General features: G+C 43.3%; 1 protein-coding gene across 1 annotated transcript; it reads right to left on the bottom strand.

Annotated features, from left to right (window-relative positions):
- Positions 1 to 2,611: 2,611 nt before the first annotated feature.
- On the bottom strand, positions 2,612 to 16,430 carry Prdx1 (peroxiredoxin 1). Its single transcript, XM_036178949.1, has 6 exons — positions 16,352 to 16,430; positions 14,353 to 14,469; positions 10,061 to 10,214; positions 9,508 to 9,630; positions 7,970 to 8,100; positions 2,612 to 2,928 (listed from the first exon to the last, which is right to left on the bottom strand). The coding sequence occupies exons 2-6, from the start codon at positions 14,456 to 14,458 to the stop codon at positions 2,843 to 2,845; spliced, it is 600 nt and encodes a 199-aa protein (XP_036034842.1). The 5' UTR covers positions 14,459 to 14,469; positions 16,352 to 16,430; the 3' UTR covers positions 2,612 to 2,842.
- Between the last annotated feature and the right edge of the window lie 792 nt (positions 16,431 to 17,222).

Genomic DNA, 17,222 nt, shown 5'->3' with positions numbered 1-17,222 from the left:
AGCAGCTGCCTTCAAATATTAGACTCATACCTGTTACTATTTTTGTGTAGTATCCTAAGATACTATTTAGAGTTGTGGTTCACAATCTTCCTCATACAACCCTTTAATACAGTTATCTTGTGATAACCCCCAACCATAAAATTTTGTTACTGAAATAACTATAATTTTGATACTGTTATCTTAATGTAAATATGTTTTCAGATGGTCTTAGGCAACCCCTGTGAAAGTGCCCTTCAACTCCCAAAGGGTTCTTGACCCACAGGCTGAGAACCACTGATTTAGAGGATCCTAGGGGTATACACCCTTTAAGTGGTACCTATCACACAGGGCTATGCCAAGTTATTTGAATAAACTACTTTGAAACTGTCTGACATACAGGAAGTGGTATATCACTAAAGACTTAAGGAATCTTACACTTCTGCTCAAAGAGATCTAGTTTGATTATGGAATGTTGGAAGGCCACAATGGTACAAGACTGTTTTGTCTGCTGTTACTAAGAATCCAGAAGAAAATTCTTGCTGACTTAACAGTGAGGGTCAAGAACGTCTCTAATCATAGCTAGAATGAAGGAAGTAGAATAGAATCTATCCAAAGCCACTACTTTGCCTGTTCTCTCCAGGGATAGAAGCTTCCCGATCCTGGTTTCTCCAGTCTCACTGCCAGGTCTAAGGAGGTGGCTGCCAGTCAAGTGCAAGGGTTGAGGTTTACCTGTGTGAGGAGTGAGGTCCTGTCTTGGAAAGAAGCTGCCTCAAGTGAGCATTTTACTTTTGCATTTTGTATGGAGTGCAAACACAAGCCCTACTGCACTAAGCCATTGCTCCACACTTTTGTTTGCCAGGTTGCAAATGAGTCCCAGTAAGATTACTTGGACTGTTTACAATGCTGGAGGGTTGCATGGAAAACAATTTTTGCTTTTTAGGATAAATGCAAAATAGGCCAGTAACAGGTTTATTCGGTAAAGATGCTTGCCATCCACATGGTGGAGAGAACAGACTCATGGAAGCTGTCCTCTTGACCCCACATACACAGATGTACCCCTTCCCCCATAAATGTGATTTAGAAGGAAGAAAAAGAAATGGCCAAGCCTATAAACTCTTTAATCCCAGAACTGAGATGAGTGCAAGATTAAAGCCAACCTAGGCTACAAGGCAAAGCATGTATTAGCCTTCTTGAGGCTGGAATTAGAGGAAGCTGTTCTTTGAGACAGTCTCACTGAACTCAATGCATATTGAGGCTTGCTGACTAGCAAGCTCCAGCCCTCCACCTGTCTCCTTACCTCCTTTGCACTTAAGATTACCGACGCATAGCATTCATTGGTCCTGGCATTTTATGTGGTTGTTGGGGATTGGACTCAGACCCACATGCTTGCACGGATATTTTGTCCAGAGTGTGATCTACACTTGGGTGCAAATGAGTTTACTAACACTGTAGCAACCAAAAGTAAGGAACAAGTGTCAAATAGTAAAACATGGCATCAGGTATTCATGAAATCCTTCTTAAGCAGTCATGTTAGAGCTGTGGGTAGTGCAGAGCAGAGTGTTGTCCACACAGGTAAACCTCTTTTTTTTTTGGTTTGAGACAGGGTTTCTTTGTGTAGCTTTGGAGCTTGTCCTGGATCTCACTCTGTAGACCAGGCTGGCCTGGAACTCAGAGATCCACCTGGCTCTGCTACTCTGATATTTTCTTTTGCCTTCACTTCTCTATGTGCTGGGGTTACAGGTATGTCCCATCACACCACTTATGTGGCAGTAGGGTTAGAACACACTGGTTAATTTCTGTCAACTTGACAGTAAACTAGTCTCCTGGGAGAGGAAACCAAGTGAGGAATTGCGATCAGACTGGCCTGTGGCGTGGGGGTGGGGTGTGACTTAGAAGGGCCCAGTCCATTGCATAGTACCATTCTTATAGCAGCTGGTCCTGGACTGTTTCAATCCACTCCCCTACCCCCAGCTGCAAAGCAGAACACCAGGTAAGCACTCTACCAAGATCTCTACCTCCAGCCCTGAGGCAACTCTTAAACCTAATTTTTTTTTTAAGAATAGCAGAGGCTATGTGCTCTTATGAGAAAACGAATTAGGTCCATGGAACTCCTATCAAAAAAGAAATGGTAGGCCACGCTTATAAAACCAGCACTGGAGAGAGAAGCGGATCCTGAGAGTTTGCTAGACACATCTACATGTCAAGTTCCAGATCAGTAAGAGATCCTGCTTCAAAAAGTAAGGGACAGTTGGGGATTTAGCTCAGTGGTAGAGCGCTTGCCTAGCAAGCACAAGGCCCTAGGTAATGAGCATGAAGGCAAAAAAATAAAAGGGGGACTGGAGAAATGACTAGTGATTAGGGACACTTGCTGCTTGCTTGTGGCTCTTGCAGTAGATCCAGGTTCAATTCCCAGCACCCACAATGTGGCCGACACAATCCCCACAGGGGATACAATAGGCAAGTACACAGTGCATATTGAAGGAAAAGATTCATACATATAAATTCTTTGAAAAAAAAAAAAAAAAAGTAAATAGGACCCGAAGAACACTCTCTGGCCTCCATATTCACACACACACAACATACAACACACACATGTTCATCTACTACGATTGCCTTAAAATGAATCACCAAGTTCTCAGAGATCAGGTTTAATAGATACTAAAAAAAGAACAACAGGTTGACTTCTGCAACTCACAACACACCTCTGGCTATTCCCGATAGTGGAAGAAAGGCTAACCGCCCCCAGTACTGTAGGAAAGGGATGTCTTGAATCACACCACATTTTGTTTAAGCACAGATAGAGTACAAGAAATTTTCTTCTGGCTGACCAATGCAGCCTGGCAGAAAAATGGCCCAGTGCTGCTCACTTCTGCTTAGAGAAATATTCTTTGCTCATTTGGACATCAGGCTTGATGGTATCACTGCCAGGTTTCCAGCCAGCAGGGCACACTGCAAGAGAAAGGTATCACTAATTATTAACCTGCTCAGTGGTGTGTATCTGCCTCCCTCATCTCTATGAACAAAGGGCTGTCTCGTTGTAGTGGCACATGCTGGCAGGATATGCTGAAGAAAATGGACGCAGGAGAATTGAGTTCGAGGCCAGCCTAGACTACAAATTTTGCATGGCACATGCCTTTACTCCAGCACTCAAGAAGCGGAGGCAAGCAAATCTCTGGAAATCCAAGGTTGGCCTAGTCTACATAGTGAATTCCAGGCAAGTGAGAGAGACCTGTTGAAAAACAAAACAAACAAACAAAAAAAACCCACACAAGGTGGGCATGAGCTCAGGAGTTGGCCCCACCCCTAACTGGCATGGGATGAGCATGAAGGTGATCTGGCCTGCCCCTTACCAGCTACCACATGGCTCTCCACAGTACATGGCTTCTGGAGGAAAGATACACTTTTCCTTGGGGGGAAGGGGAGGGACTGGCCACTAGGAGTTTGAACATGCTCTAATGAGTATATGGCCAACACAAAATTGACTTAAATTTGTTTTGGGGGTTGGGGGTGGACTGGGTGAATGATGTGAGATTCCCAAATAATCAAAAACTCAAACCAAACCACAAAGCTGAGAATGTGGCTCGTGTCTACTAATCCCAGGACTTAAGTATTTGCCACAGCTGGAGGCCAGTCTAGGCCAAATTCCAGGCTAGTTTTGATGGGAGTGAGACTCTATGTCAAAATGCAAAAGTAGCCAAATAGCACACGCCTTTAATCCCAGAGGCAAGCAGATCTCAGACCACCCTGGTCTACAAAGTGAGTTCTACAATAGCCAGAGCTATTACACAGAGAAAGCATGTCTCAAAAAAACAAACAAAAACAACAAAAAACAAACTAAACAAAAAAAAAGTAAAAGGAAACCTAGAACAGCTGGAGAGAGCTTAGCTTAGCATATACTAACACCAGACAGTGTACAACTACCTGGAACTCAACACCCTCTAGATGCCGCTGGCACCTGCTCAGACCCATCCACACATGCTCTTCCAGAGGACCTGAGTTCAATTCCCAGCAACCATATGGTAGATCACAAACCATCTAAAAAATGAGATCTGGTGCCCTCTTCTGACCTGCAGGGATACATGCAGGCAGAACACTGTATGCAAAATAAAATAAACCTTAAAAAAAAAAAAAAAAAAAAAAAAAAAACATGGATTGGGGATTTAGCTCAGTGGTAGAGCATTTGCCTAGCAAGTGCAAGGCACTGGGTTCGATCCTCAACTCAAAACAAAACAAAACCAAAACCATAAAGAAGCCTGGAGATACATAACAAAGCCCAGTAGTATAATATAGTGTTTGCCTAGTATGCCCAAGACCCTAGATTTAACCCTTAATATTACATGCCTGCTGCCAAAGTGTTAAAAAAAAAAAAATCTGATCCTGGGGAGGCAAAAAACAATTAAGTCTGATCCTAGGTTGACTTAACTTTGTAATCTATCACTTCAGCTTTTGATATAAGGATAAAAAAGTTTCACCACAGCCCTAACCTACTATTATAGCTCACTTATTTGCACCCAAATCTAAGCAATAAAACTTCATCATTTTATTAATAACTGCCCTCTACTCTCTCAGCAGGTAAAGGGCAGAGCTTCCATCTTTCTCACACTTAGGAAAAAGGGTGAGAACAGCTGTATTTTCTACATAACAACTTCAAGCTAGAAATAAAGGCAAAGAAAATCTAATTTTTCCAGTTCCATTTGAGATATATATTCATCAAAGTCAAGTAATACAAACGAGTATGGTGGGTAGACCATATTGGCCTTAAACTCTTGAGAAATCTACCTGGCGGGGCTGGAGAGATGGCTCAGCAGTTAAGAACACTGACTGCTCTTCCAGAGGTCGAGTTCAATTCCCAGCACTCACATGGTGGCTTCACAACCATCTGTTATGAGATCTGGCACCCTCTTCTGTATACATATTTATTATTAAGTCTTTAAAATTTTTTTAATTTATTTTATCTTGTATATGTGGATGCATGCCATGATGCACCAGCGGAGGTCAGAGGACAACTCTATAGAGTTAGTTCTTTGCTTCCACTGAGGGTTCTGGTCATCACCACACTTAGCTACCTGGGAAGTGTGTTTACCCACTAAATTTTTAGTCAAGGATTAAGTAGAATATAGCCCCTCTATGGTGGGTGACTGGAAGGCAGAGGCAGGTGGTCTACATATCGCATTTCAGGCCAGACCAAGCAGCACTATATAGTAAGATCCTGTAGAAGAAGTGATGGCTCCGTGTTTAAGAGCACTTGCTGTTCTTTTTTTTTTTTTTTTTTTTTTTTAAGATTTATTTATTATGTATACAGCATACATGAGTACAGTCCAGAAGAGGGCACCAGATCATTACAGACGGTTGTGAGACACCATGTGGTTGCTGGGAATTGAACTCATGACCTCTGGAAAAGCAGTCGGTGCTCTTAACCTCTGAGCCAACTCTCCAGCCCCGTTACTTTTTTTTTGTTGTTTGTTTGTTTTTGTTTTTTTTTTTTCCCCCCGGAGCTGAGGACCAAACCCAGGGCCTTGTGCTTGCTAGGCAAGCACTCTACCACTAAGCTAAATCCCCAAACACAAATAAAATAAATTTTTAAACATTTATTATTTATTTTACAAATAAAATTTAAATTGTAAACAAGAGGAAGGGCTGGAAAAATAGCTCAGCAGCTAAGAGCAGTGGCTGCTTTTCCAGAGGACCTGGATTCAATAGGCAGCAATAGTGGCTCATACCTCTATTCCTAGCACTTGGGATGCTGAGGAAGATTTGTAGGAATCTGAAGACAGGCTGGGCTACATAGCTGAAGGCCAGCACTGATTACATAGGAAGGTACCATCTCATCTCAAAAAAGGAGAAACACACCAAATCATGTTTAGAATTTACAAGGATTACGCTTTCTTTGTATGTCTATGAATGTTATACCTACATGTATGTCTCTGAACTACATGCATGCAGTACCTGAGGAGGACGTCTGATCTCCAGAGACAGAAGTAATAGAAATTGTAAGCTGTCATGTGGGTGAAACAGAATCCAGCTGTCTTAACCACTGAGCCATCTCTCTAGCCTCTATTTTTTTCCTGTAAGATTTATTAACTTTTCTTTCCTTTTTACTTTAAGTATTTTGCCTGCATGTATGTCTGTACCCAATGCCCAAGAAGACCACAAGAGGGTATCAGATTCCCTTGAACTGGAGTTACAAAATAGTTGTGGGCCACCCTGTGGGTTCTGGTAATCAAACCATAGTACTCTGAAAAAGCAGCCACTGCTCTTAATCCCTGAGTCATTTCTCTAGTACTTATTACTTTTAATTTGTGTCTCTGTGTATATGAGTATCCAGAGACCAAAAGAGGATGTCAGCTCCTCTGGAGCCAGAATTACAGGCAAATATTTATAAGCAACTTGGTATGAATGCCGAGGACTGAATTCAGGTCTTACTGAAGAGCTGCATGTGCTCCTAACTCCTGAGCTATTTTCCAGTTGCCTTCCTTAAACATTTTTGGGAGACCTTGTCTTGGATACCTGAAATAGTCATGTAGAGTACAATGGCTTTGCTAGGCAATAGTGTCACATGTCTTTAATCCCGGACAGAGACTTAATTAACTCTTTGACCCAGGTTGCTTTGAAATTGCATGTGCTAGAATTACAGAACTGAGCCAGTACAAGAACAGACTTCTACATGGCAAAATAATTCCTTTGATTCTAAAACTTTATCTCACCTTCTTCTCTATTTCTCATACATCTACCCTACCCTACTCTTTTTTGAGCAGGTTGCTCTAAAACTCACTGTAACCCTGTAACTCACTAAATTAGCCTAGGATGAGCCTGACCTCCTGATCCTCAGGCTTCTTCCTCCCGTAAGTGCTAGGATTATACTAAGTTACATCCTCAGTCCCAAAAACAGATTGACAGCATGTGGGCTGGACATGAACCTCAGGGTTTCACAGGTTAGAAGTTACCACTGAACTACATTCCTAGCAACCAGGTAATTTTTTTAAAGATTTATTTATTTATTATATATACAGCATGTATGACTGCAGGCCAGAAGAGGGCACCAGATCTCATTACAGATGGTTGTCAGCCACCATGTGGTTGCTGGGAATCGAACTCAGGACCTCTGGAAAAGCAGTTGGTGCTCTGAACCTCTGAGCCATCTCTCCAGCCCTAGATAATTTTTTAAGATTTTATGTGTATGAGTTTTTTTGCCTGTACCACATGCATGCCTTATGCCCTTGGAGGTCAGAAGAGGGCGCTGGTCCTCCCAGAACTGGAATTATAATAGACTATTTGTGACAGACATGTGTGTGCCAGGGATCAAATCCAGGTCCTCTATAAGACAGCAAGTTCATTTAATCTCTTGAGCTCCCAATTTAAAAAAAAAAAAAAAAAATTAAATTTTATTTTAGGTACATTGGTGTTTTGCCTACATATGTCTGTGTGAGAGTGCCAGATCCCCTGAAACTGGAGTTCTAGACAGTTGTAAGCTGCTGTGTGGGTCCTCTGGAAGAGCAACCAGTGCTCTTAATCCTGATCCATCTCTCCAGCCTTCCAGCTCCTTATACATTAAAAAAAAAAAAAAAAAAAAAAAAGCCAGGCGGTGGTGGCACACAACTGTAATCCCAGCACTCAGGAGGCAGAGGCAGGTGGATCTCTGTGAGTTCGAGGCCAGCCTGGTCTACAGAGCTCGTCCAGGACAGGCTCCAAAGCTACAGAGAAACCCTGACTTGAAAAACCAAAAAAAAAAAAAAAAAAAAGGGGCAAAAACAAAAACTTTCCACCAAGTATGGTGCATAAATTTAATCCCAGCACAGGTAGATCTCAGAGTTTGAGGTCAACCTGGTCAACAGGGCAAGTTTTAGGACAGCCAAAGTTACACAGAGAAACCCTGTCTTGAAAAATAAAAAACAAACACTTCCATTTCTTACACAGACACACTTACCCTTTTACCCAATAGCAGCCTCTGCACCTACCATACTGCTATTTCATTAGCAGGCAGATGACTTACCTTCACCATGCTTGTCAGTGTACTGGAAGGCCTGCACTAGTCTCAGAATCTCATCCACAGAGCGGCCAACAGGAAGATCATTTATAGTGATCTGTCGAAGGATACCTTTATCATCAATAATAAAGAGGCCCCTGGGTGGAAGAGATTGAAGGATTGAGAAAGAGTCATTACAAGTTAAACTTTTGCACTGAAGTCCTAAGGAAACGAATGGGCTGTTCTCTAAGAGTTATACTAGCCTACTATTAGTGTGCCCACTATACTGAAAAATGCCATGAGAAATAGATGCAGCTCAGTTGGCAGCATGCTTACTTATCAAGCATGCAGAAAACCCTGGGTTTGATCCCCAGGACCACATAAACCAAGAGGAAGAGTGACAAAAGAAAAGTGGAAACAGTAGACCAGGAGTACAAGAACATCCTCAGCTATCATCATACACCATGTCCAAAATAAAACAGGTTGAAGGATAGGCATAGCAGCACATACCTACAAGTTCTAGTACCCGGGAGGCAGAGAGGAGGATCTTGGTATGAGGTCAACCTGAACTATAGAGCAAATTCAAGGCCAATTTGAGCTGTCATAACAAAATTATCTCAAAAATAAAAACAAAAAGGCTGGAAAGAGAAGACTCAGTCAGTAAAATGATGCTCTTCCAAGTATGAGCACCTGAATTTGAGCCCCAGAACCCATTAAAAAATTAAATTACCAAACAAGTAATCTCACCTTTAAAAAAATAAAATAAATTAAGAAAAAAAAAACCTAGGAGTTGGAGAGATGGCTCAGAGATTAAGAGCACTGGCTGCCCTCTCCAGAGGACCTAAGTTTGATTCTGAGCACTGGAATGGTTCCTCACAACCATTTTTAGCTCCAGTTCCAGGGGATCCAATGGGCACAGGTGGTACACATACATACATGTATGCAAACATCCAAACACAACACATACAATAAGTATGTGTTTAAAATTAAGCACACAATCCCAACACTGAGGAGGTAGAAACAGGCAAGTCCTTGGGACTTACTTATCAGCCATCCCAGCCTACCTGGCAAGTCTGTAGCCAATGGGACACTATCTCTAAAAAACAGTGGACACTGAGAACAACAACAGTCCAGGGCTTCTGACATCCACAGGACACATATACACAATGAAAACGACACCGCCAACTGCCGCCATGAGAAGCAACATGTAAAGACACTGGTAAGCCACAAGCCATGTGGCAAAGTATAGATTAATAGAAACGGGTTATTATAAGAGCTAGCTAGCAAGAAGGGTTAATTTAAGATAGAAAAGGTAGATAACAAGCAGCCTGCCATGGCCATACAGTTTGTAAGCAATGTAAGTTTCTGTGTGCTTTCTTGGTTGGGTCTGAGCGACTGTGGGACTGGCAGGTAAGAGAGATTTGTCCTGACTGGGCCAGGCAAGAAAACTCTAACTACAAAGGATGCTCCTCAGATCATGTGTTCTGGTTTTTCCAAATAAATGACTATTAGCTAACAAGACCATTCTCATAGTAACTGCCACCTCCCACCCTTAAAGTACATACCTGAAAGAGATACCTTCATCAGCCTTTAAGACTCCATAATCCTGAGCAATGGAACGCTTGGGATCTGATACCAAAGGAATGTTCATGGGCCCCAATCCTCCTTGTTTCTTGGGTGTATTAATCCTAAAGCAAAAGGCATTCTTAGAATCCACTCATTCAAACCTTTGTGAAGCAAGAATATTAACTGGACCTCATCTTTCAGATACCCTTTCCCCAAAACTTTTCCAACAATAAACTGAATGGCTTGATGACATTTAAGAGTGGTCATCAGTGTCTATCAGACACAGCACTCAAGCTGATGTGCCTCTGCTGCTAGGCAGTGAAGGGAAGTTGGAGCCCAGAAGCCAATACTTAAGTCTACTGCCAAACCTCCAAACTTGTTCCAGAAATCCACAACACACTGCCAGGTGTTATGGTATGTACCCTCCTGTATTCCCACCTACTTATGAAGCTAAGGCTGGAAATACTACAAGCTGACCTGAGTAACGTATTAACCCTGACTCAAAAACAAGACGCAAAAAATTCCACATGCCAAATGGACCAAAAACTTTACCATGCCAGATGACAGAAGTGAGAATCCACAGAAGCTCCAATCACTTGGCAGTTGAGTTTCTTAAATTCTTCTGCTCTATCACTGAAAGCAATGATCTCAGTGGGGCACACAAAAGTAAAATCAAGAGGATAAAAGAAGAACACGACATATTTTCCTGGGGAGGAAAAAAATAAGTAATGAAGAGTTAGCTTTGAAACTGAGTTTCTGATCTCGGGGTGCTGATACATGCCTGCAATCCCAGCACTCAGGGCAGAAGGATGCTATGAGTTTGAGGCCAGCCTGAACTACACAGTAAGAACCACATAAGCCAGGGTTAGAGACCCTCAATCAATGAAAACAAGAAATTCCTACGATATTAAAGACTTTTCAAGTTAATGATAGACACAGTTATCACGCAATGTCAGGATGCTCAACAAAGATGGCTCTTAGAAGCTACCTTTATACCAAGAAAGCCTGAAGTAAAGCCATTTCTTTTATATCAATTCTTTATTATTTGCCTCTATATTGTTTAAATGCTAACTGTAGAATAAAAAGTATTCAGCCTAATTCTGATCTTCTGAGAGGCTAATATTAGCACACACATCAAGTTATTTCAATGAAGAGTGGTGGTACACTCAGAAAGCAAAGGCACAATGGATGGATCTCTCTTCTACTGTAAAATGATGAGCCCAAAGAGGAAGTCAGGGTGGGATACAGTGGCAGAAAAACAGTCAGAGACCAGCCTGAGCTACATAGCGAGCTCCAGGCCAGCTCCAGTATACAGTGAGACAACCTCCAAAAAACAATCACCTACCCCAAAACACACACACACACACACACACACACACACACACACACACACACACACACACAAAATACTGGGTGTGGTAACTAACTCTGGCTGTAATCTAGCTTTCAGGAGACAAAAGCAGGAACACCACAAGTTCAAGACCAGCCTAGGCTATTAAATAAATTCCAAGCTAACCTAGACCACAGGAGACTCTGTCAAAACAAAACCGTCTGGTGGTGGCGGCGGCAGCACTCGGGAGGCAGAGACAGATGGATCTCTTGAGGACAGTCAGAGATACAGAGACAGTCACAGGACAATCAGGGATACAGAGAAACACAGTCACAAAAAACAAAAACAAAACAAAAAAAACAACCACAACAACAAAAGTTGAGGGTAGAAATTCAAGGACATTATCCTAGGACTTGGGAGGTAGGGACATGAGAATCAGGAGTTTGAGGTCATAGAACAGTTAAGAGCTGGCTACTCTCCTAGAGGTCCCAGATTTAATGCCCAGTATCCACATGATGGCTCACAACTGTCTAATTCCAATACCAGGGGATCCAAGACACTCCCCTGGCCTCTTGTAGCACCAAACGTACAAGTATGATAGACATATATGCAGACAAGCACCCATACACATAAAATAACTAAAACCAACAAGACAGAAAGTAAAGACAGGGCCTTTATACAATGATGGAAGGGTAATTAGGCAATCTCATGGGTAATTTTCTCCCTTTCTATCTTGTTATGATAGGCAGGGTTTCTTGTTTCTGTTGTTAAGATGTGGTACTACAGACTAGTTAGCTCCATCTATTTAGAATAGCATTAATAGGATTATAGAAGCCAACCAATGAATCCTCTTTTTATGTAGGTTCCATGGATTAAAATAAATTTGAGTCCTCAGGTTTGAGCAGTAAGCACTTGTACCTGATGAACATGTTTCCCAGCCTTCATGGGCAATGTTTAAGTAATTACATAAATCACAACAAATGTGTTCCTAACATGCCTAACAGGACATAACTAGAAAAATTTTACCCAAAGTACTGGTATAAGTTAACAGGACTTCTAGCTCCATTTTCCTTTAGTAATTCAGATTATCACTAAAGTAAATCTTTAAATGGGCCATGAAGCCTCTCTCCATACCTAATGGTTGAACTGGAACATTTCCAAATACCCACTTATTTTTGGGTAGCAACTATGTGTGAAAGTCAAAACAAGCGGGCCTTGACTCATCTAAACAACCTCTCTGTGGCTTTGCTTAACAGCACTTTGAAGTCTCAGTGGACCCAGCCCTTCCCCAGACCATGTGCCAAGGCCACCTCCCTGGAGGTGCACTTTAAACTGTTTGCTGTAAGAGATCTTTTCCATAGGGCCCACAATAGCTGTTCTCATCCCAACAACAAAGTCTGATGTCAGAGAATTTAACTGAGTACTTTACCCAAAATCTATCTCCAGAAACTTATGTACCACTAAAAAAAGAATATTTAATGCAAGCATTTAAGCCTTGCAACTAAATAATCTGTGTTCTCAATGGTCCCAAAAGAACTAGCTACTGAGACTGCAAGGCAGGAGAGGAAGAATGACAAGTAGCAATAGCTCAGCAGTTATGAGTAACTTGTGCTGCTCTTTCAAAGGACTCTGGTTGAGATCCAAGCATGGCAGCTCACACCCATCTGTAACAACAGTTCCAAGAGCTCCAACACCCACGCACACAAGCAGTGTGAGTGTGTGTGTGTGAGTGAGAGTGTGTGTGTGTGTGTGTGTGTGTGTATGCAGCTAAAATTCACATACATAAAAATAAATACACCCGGGCTGGCGAGATGGCTTAAGTTAAGAGCACTGACTGCTCTTCCAGAGGTCCTGAGTTCAATTCCCAGCAACCACATGGTGGCTCACAACCATCTGTAATGAGATTTGGTGCCATCTTCTGGCCTGCAGGCATACACGCAGGCAGGACACTGTATATATAATAAATAAATAAATCTTAATAAATAAATGCACCCTTAAAAACTAACTAAGGTGGTCGAGTTATTTATACTTTGCTTTTTTTTTTTTTTTTGAGACAGGGTATCCCTATGCAGCTTTGGCTGGCCTGAAATCCAGAGATCCACTTAATGCACCACTACACTCAGCTAGGAGGTCAATTTTTTTAAAAAAGAAAGGAGGGAAGGTAGAACAATAGCAGAACCTGCCAAGTATCTATATGAAATTATGGCAAATGAAATGTAACTGCAGTTACCAAGTCTTCCTTGTGAGCAGAAGCAAAGCCACAGCTCCAAAGATTTGATGTGAAAGACTAAATGTACTCAGGTTTTCTTAAAACAGGAGATGAAGGAGACTACAAAGATGGCTCAGAGGTTAATCACAATGGCTGCTCTTCCAGAGGTCCCAGTACAGATGTGGGGGCTCACAGACATCTTGAGTTCCAGTCCCAAGGGAGATATCTAATGCCCCCCTATTCCTGTGCACATGGTACACAGGAAAAAACCCACCCATACACATAAAAATAAAAAATGTCTTAAAAGTTTTCCAACTTAAGGCCAGGCTGTGGTGGCACACACCTTTAGTCCCAGCACTCAGGAGGCAAGGTCAGGCAGATCTCTGAGTTCAAGGCCAGTCTGGCCTATAAGTGAGTTCCAGGACAGCCAGGGCTACACAGAGAAATCCTGTCTTAACCCCCCACACACCAAAATAAAAAAAAAAAAAAGAGGAAGGGCCAGGACAGCCAGAGCTGTTACACAGAGAAACCCTGTCTCGAAAAACAACCCCCCAAAAAAGGGGAGGGAGGCCAGGCACTGATGGCACACTTTTAAGAAAGCAAACCTACATATCAATGTCCATGTCAACCTAGGTATAGTGAGATGAGACCTTGTCTCAAACAAGCAAACAAAAAAGAAAAGAAAGGGGTTGAAGAGTTGGCCCAGGTTAAGAGCACTGCCCATCCTTCCAGAGGTCCCGAGTTCAAATCCCAGCACCCACATGGTGGCTCACAACCATCTGTAATGAGATCTGGTGCCTGCAGGGACACATGCAGACAGAACACTGTATACATAATAAATAAATACATCTTAAAAAAAAAAAAAAAAAAAGGAAAGAAAGAACCAGAGGGCACAGTGGCATATGCCTTTAATCCTAGTACAAAGGAGGCAGAGGCTGGAGGATCCCCTACGAGTTCAAGGCCAGCCTGATATACATAGTGAGTTCCAGGATATGGAAAACTACATAGAGACCCTGTTTTACAACACCAAATAGATTAGATAGATAGATTGATAGATGGATGGATGGATGGATGAGGGTGGAGGATGGAATTCAGTGGTAGAGGGTTGCTAGCATGTGTTGAGGCCCTGAATTCAATCCCCAGTACTTTAAAACTCAAGAATCTTTCCAGTAATATAAGTATCACTAAAAAGGTAATCAGGTAAATGTAAGAGGCTTATACCTAGGATAACCACTCTTTTCCTAACCATGACTTCACACGTCTCCACGTTGAAGTGGCCTCTTGCCCAATTTAGTTAATTCTTACCTTTGTATTCACTTAGGCTGATATCTTTGAACTGTCCATCTGGCATAACAGCTGTGGCTTTGAAGTTGGGGGCAGGATGCCCAATTTTTGCATTTCCTGAAGACATCTTGCTATCAGCTGGGAAGAGCAACAACAACAAAAATTGAAACAAGCCTGTTCTTCTAAATAACTAAGAGTTTTCACCTACCTAGGACCTTAACTGTAGTTCAATCATGGAACTGTCCAGTAGCTTTGAATACATTGTTTTATATTATTATAGTAAGCACAGGCTATTGCAGTCAAGGGTCACAACCCAAAAGTTGCAACTTCTGGGTAAAACAAGACTGAATATCAGCCTTTGTTCTCACAAACAGCTCCACAGTGTGTCTAAGTAAGTCATCTCTACCACCCTTTCTGAACCAGTTTTTCCAACAGCATGTTATTTTACACATTCACTAGGCAGAAGCAGGAAAGAGGGGCAACAGACACAAGGATCCAAGCAACACAGTGCCAGGACACTGGCATTTACTGTTTCAAAACTTCAGGTGTTGTGTTTAAGAAGTTCTCTCTGCATAACTTGTTTGAAGCCAACCTAGGCTAAGTGAGCACTTGGCTTAATTTTTTTTTTTTTTAAATAAAGGTTTCTGCCAGGGACAGTGAGGCTCTCTGGATGCTAAAAAAGGAAGATACTGAACTCAGGCAAGACTGAGAAAACTTGTCTCAAAAGTTTCTGGATGTAAGTCAAGGCACTTTGCTACCTGATGACCTTAGTTCAATCCCCTGAACTTGCATAAGGATGGAGCAGGAACTCACTTCTACACATTGCCTTAACAACAGAGCCCAAACACAGTTTCTGACCTCTGGGCCAATATCTTGGGGCAAAGGTATAGGAAGAGTCACTTTACCGGCAGGGTTTGGGATAACAAGTGTAATCCCAACACTTGTAAGTAGAAGCTGAAGGATCAGAGTTCAGTTAGAGGATGGCCCTGGTTACAGAAAACCCTATCGTAAAAAAAAAAAAAAAAAAAAAAAAAAAAAGCCATAGTGTTGTTAGAAACCGATTTTTGCTATTTAACCAGGTCAATACCAAGATAAATTGTTAAGATTTACACCATTAGGAGCTTTAGAGATGGCTCGGCTCAACGGTTAACAGCCTATCCTGCTCTTTGCAGAGAATCCTGGCTCGGTTTCTGGCACCCACTTCGGGCGGTTCACAACCACCCGTAACTAGCTTCAGGGAGTGTCACACACCTCTAACCTCCTCGAGCACCTGCACTCCCGTGCACGTACCCACAGACGACATACACATAATGAAAAACTCAACATTTACACCACTCCAGTCTGAATGCTCCAAGTCCCAAACTTCTTGGTTCATAACGGCAATAACCAAAAGGCTAGGAGCGTCGTTGATCGCAAACTTTTAGCTTTTTTTTTTTAAACTCTATCTTTAACCAAAGTTTGTTGTTGTTGTTGTTGTTGTTGTTTTTTTCCAAGGGCACGCTGCAGCTTAGCAACTACCTATCTGGTGTGCTACACCATCTTTATCTAACTTGCTTTGCAAGATGGCCCGGCACTTCCAAAGCCCAACCAATCCGGGAAATTGACTTCCAGCCGCCGCGAAGCCCCTTTAGAGGAATCGGCCCAGAACGCCCCAATTTCGTCGGACGTAGGTTCCTGCCACTCACGCCACCACCCACCCCGGCACTTCAGAAAGCAGCGCGACCCAAGCGGGGGGTGGGGGGGCGCGCAGTGAGTTTAGTCCAGCACTGAGCAGCACGACCCGTCCCACTGTGCACCGGAGAGGAGGACACTCAACGCTAGCCTCAGGTTCCAACAGGTCCGGGAACCAAGGGCCACGTGAAGAACGCGAGCTGCGTCCGAGCACTCGTGGGACCAGGCCTCGCCCGGCTGCCTCGGCCCGTGACCGCCCCTGCGGAGCTGAGACCGGCCCGGGACAGAAAGAACCGGCGACCTGAGGAGCGAGCCTCCTTTCGCGCCCGCGCGACACCCGCACACTCACCAGGGCGGAGTCACAGGTGTCCAAACGAAAAGCCCACGGCAAGGCAGGGAGACGACGCCCGAGCCGTGCGCGGGGTGCAGCTTTTATAACCCACAAAGTTATCGCGAGACTCGGAGCGGGCCAGGGGTGCGGGAGGAGGGGGATCGGGCTGAGCCCCGCCCCGGCCGCCCCGGCCGCCCTGGCGGGATGACTCAGCGCTTTCCCTGGACGGGGCTGACGTTGGGGGGCGTCTCAAAAAGCGCTCACGCTTTCGATGCTGCTGCCCCGAGGAGTGGGAAAGGTGGGAAAGGGCTGCCCCTTGAGGCATCCTCTTTTAATCGGGGGTACCTGGGAAACCTCGCCTCTCTTTATTCCCAGGACCCGTATGTGCTGTGCATTCAAGACCCAAACTGAGTAAGGGTCTTCCTGTCTGCTCACGGAAGACCACGTCTCATTACCCCATGTTCTCCCATGTGCACCCCAGTATTTCTCAATTGCATCCTGGCCTCGAAAACCCTGTTCTAGAGCTGGAGAAGATGGCTCAGCGGTTAAGAGCACCGGCTGCTCTTCCAGGGGACCGGGATTCAATTGCCCAGCCCCGACATGGCAGCTCACAACTGTCAATAAGTCCAGTTCCAGGGGATTCAACACCTTCACACAAACGTACACGCAGGCAAAACACCAATGCACATAAAGTAAAAAGAAATAAATCGTTAAAAAAAAAAAAAATTCTCTGGTCCTCAGTAACCCACACCACTTAAGGCATCTACTCCATTGATCTCTGATGACTGTATGCTGCTTTTCTGTCTTTCATCCATTTTTTTCCCACTCTTAAATCTTTCTGAATCTGATCTTGTCACTGATCTGATTTGTGGTTTTAAAAACTGGGGCT

This window comes from Onychomys torridus, chromosome 2 (genome assembly GCF_903995425.1).
Source record: "Onychomys torridus chromosome 2, mOncTor1.1, whole genome shotgun sequence".
Lineage (NCBI taxonomy): Eukaryota > Metazoa > Chordata > Mammalia > Rodentia > Cricetidae > Onychomys > Onychomys torridus.
This window is presented reverse-complemented; position numbering and strand designations above follow the sequence as displayed.